This window comes from Balaenoptera physalus (assembly GCF_965194825.1).
Source record: "Balaenoptera physalus genome assembly, chromosome: 10".
Taxonomy (NCBI): Eukaryota; Metazoa; Chordata; class Mammalia; order Artiodactyla; family Balaenopteridae; genus Balaenoptera; species Balaenoptera physalus.
Window position 1 is genome coordinate 68517829 of NC_138889.1, and position 6756 is coordinate 68524584.

The 6756-nt window shown below is 43.0% G+C and overlaps 1 protein-coding gene across 1 annotated transcript; it reads right to left on the reverse strand.

Annotated features, from left to right (window-relative positions):
• Positions 1-231: 231 nt before the first annotated feature.
• On the reverse strand, positions 232-6285 carry ZBED5 (zinc finger BED-type containing 5). The gene is made up of 3 exons (XM_082478140.1): positions 5571-6285; positions 3597-3712; positions 232-1493 (listed from the first exon to the last, which is right to left on the reverse strand). The coding sequence occupies exon 3, from the start codon at positions 1397-1399 to the stop codon at positions 299-301; it is 1101 nt and encodes a 366-aa protein (XP_082334266.1). The 5' UTR covers positions 1400-1493; positions 3597-3712; positions 5571-6285; the 3' UTR covers positions 232-298.
• Positions 6286-6756: the final 471 nt, after the last annotated feature.

Here is a 6756-nt window from a genome sequence, read left to right on the forward strand (position 1 = left end):
AGAAACACTGGCAGCGATTAGATCCTGAAAAGCTATGTCATGCTAAGAAACTGGGACTTTTCCTTGTGAATCAATATTTCCCAGAGTCATGACCATGGAACCCTTTGAAATTACGTGAAGAAGAAATACCAACAGCAGTACAGGTTTAAATTTTTGATTCTCTACCTTTCTTAAAATCTAAGAGGTATAAAAAATTTGAATCATTTTTTTAAAACCCCAAGATATCATCAGTGAAGTAAATCATCTTTTATTTTCATCTTATATTTGATTATCAAGAGGCATGCAAAACCCTCCAATTTTAATGAGAACAGTGTTTTTGTGTCTTTTTGTCACATATCCGCTTAATATTAGGTGTAATGTTGCTAAGTCGGATCCGCATGTGAGGTGCAGCATCGAGTCTTTTCCTGTATTTCGTTTTTGTTGCAGCATAATATGAAAATCCTGTCTCACACAGGTGCATTGTAGCAAAAGGAAGAAGTATACGAACTGCACGCCTTGCAACACTTGGGTACTCTTGAATTAGGCTACTCCAAAAATCATTTAGTGAAAGTTCACTGAAATTTTGTTTCACTTGAGAATCAGATGTTAAATCAATCAGGCTCTCGTAGTCCCGTGCTACTAATGAGACTGGTTTAACAGTTACTGTAAATGGATTTCTAACCCAAGCATTATTGTCATTTGTTACAGGAAAATATTTTAACAGAGTAGAGCGCAAACCCCTTAGGTGCTGCACTATGGCACTGCAAATATCTTTATCAACTGTAGAATTAATTTCAGTCAAAAAGTCACTGAGTGTAGGAAAACAATCAAAGTTTTCTTCTTCGACAGATGAGGCCCAAAATTCCAATTTTCTTAACAATGATGACATTTTATCAAATACTGTGAACACTGTCACATTTTTTCCTTGCATTGACAGATTAACCTCATTTAATTTAGTAAAAATATCTGCAAGATATGCCAGTCTTAGCAGCCAAGATGAATTTGTTAAACAATCAGACAGTCGAAAAGCAGAATCCATGAAAACCAACAGTTCACGACGAAGCTCAAAAAGTCTTACAAGAACTTTACCTCGGGAAAGCCACCGCACCTCTGTATTTAGAAGAAGTGCTGTGTGCTGGGCACCCATTTCTTCACACAAAATTTTTAGTAGTCTGGATTGATGTGGTCGAGCTTTAATATAATTGATGATTTGTACAGCCTGATCTAGCACATTTTTCAGAGATGCAGGCATTGTTTTAACTGCTAGTGCATGTCTATATAACAGGCAGTGACTACTGGAGCTTTCGGGAGCCACATATTTTATCAAGGTGACAGCCTCAGCAATTTTCCCGTCCATTGCCCTGGAAGCATCACTACAAACATCAACACATTTTTCCCATTCAATTTCATGTTTCTGCATAAAACTGTTGATGCAGTTGAAAATTTCTTCACCAGTGGCATTACTTTGCAAAGACTCACATAAGAGTAGGTCTTCCTCAATAGACTTATTAAACCTGTAACGAACAAACACAAGCAGCACAGCAAGTCCTGAAACATCAGCTGATTCATCTAGTTGCAGTGAAAACCCATCACAAATTTTCAGTCGACAAACAAGCTCTTCTTCAATGTCAGCAGCTAGATCCTTAATTCGACGTGCAACAGTACTGTTTGATAGCTGTACTGCATCTATTTTTTTACTATACTGTTCGTCAAACATCCGCATCACCACATCTTTTGCACAAGGCTTGATAAGCAATTCTCCAATAGTATGAGCCTCTCCACTCAGGGCTATATGGTAACTTACATTGTATGATGCTTCTGTAGCACTTTCATTATCTGTATTGACAATTTTAGGTGCTGGGGGTTTATTATTTTCAGGTGACTCAAGATGTTGCTTGAAAAAGCTTATGTCTTTGTCTTTGTATGCAGCATGTTTAGTTTCCAAATGTCTTCGAAGCTTACTAGGGGCCAAAGAGCTATTTGATAAAATTTTCTTACATAATACACACTGGGCATGAGGTGCATCTCTATTTCCAAAGTAAGTAAATCCAAAAGACAAATAACTTTCATCATATTTTCTTCTTTTTGGTTTCTTACTAAATGTTGTTATTTTGTTGGAATTGGACATAAATTTGACCCTGGAAAGCTCACCTTCTGAATTTTTAGAAACTGCAGGCTGCAACCGCTCATCTTCACTCTGTAATATTCCAACCTTTTGATCATTTGATTCAGACACAATTTGGTAACAAAAAGATTCTACTTCTTGTTTAAGACTTCCTTGTTTCAGCAACAGATCCATAGGCAATGAATTTGTGGTACAAAACATGGTTAATTTAGAATAAACATTGAGTATCACAAATGTGTTGAAATTATAAGACAGGATACACAGAAGATGAGCAACCATCAAAGAGATGATATATAGCAACACATCAGTTAATTTGTAAGTGCTGCCTATGCATCAACGCGCAGATGGAACATCACACGTTCGTGTATCAGGTGATCTCTCATTCGACTTCCTGGTGCTCTCAGGTATGGCACACCTTTTCTTAAAGGTAGATTATCACATAAAAATAAAAGCTATAGAAATGAGTTTAGTAGTCTTAAACTTACATTTTAAAATAAATTCTAAAAGAAGAAACTATTGTTAGCATTGATCTTTTTCTCACAACGCTTATTAACTTAAGATAACATTAATCTTCTATAAAACACAGTTTGGGAACCATTGGACTAAGAAATAATGAGTTGATAAATGCATTTTTAAGGAAGGGACCTTGAGGTCCCATGGCAGGGTTGGCAAACTTCTCCTGTAAAGTGCCATATGGTAAATGTTTTTTTACCTGACGGGCCGTATGGTCTCTGTTGCAACTACTCAGCTTTGTAGTTGTAGCATGGCAGCAGCCATAGACAAAACGTTAAAGAATGGGCACAACTGTGTTCCAATAAATCTCTATTTATAAAAACAGACAGCATGGGGCCATAATTTATCATCCCCTTTCATGATATACAGTATCTTGGAATCTCTTCTAGCTTTCTGATGCCTACTGCCATTAGATACATTCACTGTTGACACCGTCATACATCTTAAGGCTCCTTTCAGGGCTAGTAATTATTCTGATGAGCTATGTCAAAAACACACAAACAGTTCAAAGTTTTGCAAGACACAGAATTCTGTTGTATCTAAACACTGTGTGTTAACATTGAAAAATAAACTGTAAACCAAAAGTTAGCTACTATTTCTCTGGACTTAAATTACATAAATATTTATATTATCCAAAATAAGACTCATTCAAAGTAATGCATATATTTTACTGATTACTCTGCATCCCATTATTCTTTAGGTGAAGGCTTAATGAAGACCTAAAGAAAACTCTCATTTAAATAGGTTTATTCCTCATATAATAGTTTTTTAAGAGCATAATTAAATGGAAGAGTAATGCAAAGTTTAGGACCTCTGATGAATACCAGCCTTATAAGTTAAGGCATTCAAATTTAGTGTCTACCTAAATATAGCTACTTTTGATTTAAACTTTATGATTTGGCTCAGAGTAAGCTCTGGATTCTCATATTAGATCCTGAATCAAAATGGTTTTCTCAGTAGCAGCTAGAGGGTAAGATACCTGAAATGAGGAGCACTCCTTTCTGCAATCACTCTCTCCAACTTGGCAGCTTGAAATGCAGACGCTTCAAAAAAAATAAAATTAAGGGATAGGGTGGAAGGGGAGTAACCAAAAGCCTAGAATGAGAAAAAATAAAATTAGACACTACAAAAGGAGAATGAACTATACACCTCTAAGATGACCATTCTTTACAATTTATTTTAGAGCCATGCAGTGCAAATGATTCTTCACTGCAATGCAGACCTTAGACTGAAATAGAAGATGCCTAACATAGTAAAAATGCTAGTATTTTCGTCCTGTTTAATACCCTGGTAATTTCATTATTTTGAAATGCTCCCCCATCCACTGACTTCAAAGAAAAACATTAATAACTCTCAGAAACGAAACCTAACTTTTTAAAGTACAGCCACACCTTAAGTGTCTCTAAAACTAAGCATTGAAAGTAATCTAAAATGGAATTATACATGAAAGGGTCACATGAACTATGCCTTTTTGTTACAACCACTCGTCTCAATAACCAAGCTCCTTAACGTTACTAATGTTTACTGAGTGATCATTGTTTACTATGTGCCAGTAACTGCTAAATCCTTCCTAGATTAGGTCACTTAATCCTCAAAACAAACCTGAGAGTCAGGGACTATTATTAATAACCCCCCTTTAGGGATGAACAAATAGATACAGAGAGGCTAAGTCACCTGCTAAGTTAACACATCTGGGAAAAACTCAGAACAGAACCCAGAAAGTTCGACTGCAGAGCCCACGTGCCTAGTCACTGCTTGTGTGTCTCTGAATACTCTTAATCTCTCAAGCACTAAAAAATCTGTCACCAGGAGTTGGATGGTGCAGAGAGAAATGAATTACGATGGGTTACAACTGCCAGAAAGTCGAGGGTCTCTAACTGGCAGCAGGAGAAAGCCCTACATCTTCATTACTGGGAGCGAAAGAGTAGACTGTCCTTTCACAGTCCTGAATGCGCTTTAGCTGCCGAGAACTTCACGGAGCCGCTGGGTGACCTCAAAATTTAGGATCCCTCTCCCCTGCTACCACAGAAGGACACGACGGAGTGGAAACGCTTTGTTCGGAGGGCCTCAGTTCCACCTCTTTAGAGGTGCTTCCCCGAATCTCTCGAGGACAAAGAGACTGGACTCCCTAGAGTAAAGTTTCTATTCGACTCCCTGAAAAGGGGCGGGGGGAACCCTCATCTTTTGTCTCTTCGGCTAAGGTGACAGGTAGCACCCTCCATTCACCCCCCACCCTCAGGCGGTTCCTGCTCTGAACAATACCCGTGGGGCAGGAGGGCTGGGTAGGAGTGCAGTCCATTCATAAGCCGAGGCAGGAGGTGGGCACGGATACCCCGTCCAGCACCTAAGTGCTTTTTTAAACGGGCACCTCGATGGGCGGCCCGGCCACCTATCCCTCGGCTGCTCCTTGTCACAGGAGCGCGCTGCCCACCACAGCTGGGGGCTGGCTTCCTGTGGGCGTCCACCCTCGCCTACGGAACTGCTCTCGCGTCCCCGGGCGGTCGCCTCAGCTAACAACCACAGGAAAACGTCTCAGCACCCGACGCTATCTTTCTCCTTCATCTCCATCAATGATGGAGAGAACGGTCTCGGCTGCGGCTGGGCTGCGGAGCAGCGCCGCGGTCCCCAGCTGAGCCTGCGGCCGCCATTTTACGAAGCTCACGGCAGCGGCCATTTCAGAACGCACCACTCAGCCGCCGCGGCGGCTCTGGTCCTCACCTTCACCGAGGCCTGAACGGGGTCAAGAGCCAGTCGTCGCGGACTGGAGGGGAGAGGGGGGAAGGGAGGAAGGGGAGAAATGAAAAACAAAACAGAGGGAAGAAGGATTCGGGGGGCCGGGCGATGCTCTCAGCTCAGGGATATCGCCTATGCCACCTCCATAGAGATCCAATTCGCGGCGGGCGCGGTAGCTCGTCTGAAGATAAATTTAGCACTCTGGCGCACCCGAACTTACTGTCTCCTTGAGCGACTCCGCCGCCGCCCAATCAGCGCCGGAGTTGCTCCCCGCCACCAATCCGCGCTGAGCAGTGGGGTGGGACCAAAGGGAAGGACCACGCTCGGTTGAGGCGTTGCCCAGCTGCCGTCGCCCCTGGCAGTCTGCAATCGTGAGCTGAAGGAGGTTGAGGTGAATGGCAGACGTGAAGCGATTGTTTTCAAATTTCCCTGGGCCCGAGCAGCTCCGGCGTTTGTTTACAGTGTAGAGTCCTGGGTGCTGCGAGATAGCATTTGTGATCCTGTAGGCTGGACTGGCTTTGAGAAATCTGCGTATCCACAAGCACTGGGGCTCTGCCCCGGCGGCAGATTTGAGTGCATTCGCAGAGTCTGGGCTGCTGGTGCTTTCACGCCCTCTTTGTTCCCCGAGCCGCACCCCAGGCCCAGATTGCGCAACCGCCTCCTCTTTTCCTTGTTTTCTCACCAGAAAACTCTCTCTCACTTCCCCGCCCCTCCCCGACGCTGGCGTGTCGGGGGGCCCTAGCGGGCAGAGCTGGGAGCTGAGCCTGACCTTGCCGGGGCGCTGCTCTCGGGTGACCCCACGTTGGGTCGGGGAGCCGCGGGTAGGAATATGTAGGGATAGCGGCGTCTCCGCAGTGTCAACGGGAAAGAGGCCGCTTCCTGTGTCTTTGCACCCCTCCCTGGTGGCTCCCTCCTCGGAGGAACGTCCAGCGCTCTGGAACAATCAGTTTGCTAGCTGTAGCATCGGGTGTTTTAAGCCCATTTCTTCTACGCCCATCCCCTCTTTTTAAAAACAACACAGCAAAAGGCTTCGGGCTGTGTATTCCGTTATTCCATATTGTGTGAGATCCGTCGTGGCGACGTGCAGTCTGTTTTTCCAAACTGGCATCTTAAAATATGTACACTTCTTGGAGGGAATTTGTTAAAATACGCGTAGCATTAAACAGTGGGTCCCATTGTTTGCAATATTTTAGATTTTCGAGGCCCCGTAGAAATAGCCAAATGAAAGTTGGATCTTGTTTTCAGGTGCTGCACCAATGACAGAAAATTCCCAACTTGTGGTCAAAAGCAAGGGCAGCTTTTGTTTTTCTTAAATATGTTCTTCTTTGATATGCGAATAACTTTCTTAGGCGTTGAAAGAAGTCTAACCTTTTATTTAACAGAATTTTCAGGAGGACTGAAAAATA

Bases quoted from the DNA above. Each gene is read 5' to 3' on its own strand.
- ZBED5 (XM_082478140.1), bottom strand. From the start codon at position 1,399: ATGCAGAAACATGAAATTGAATGGGAAAAATGTGTTGATGTTTGTAGT.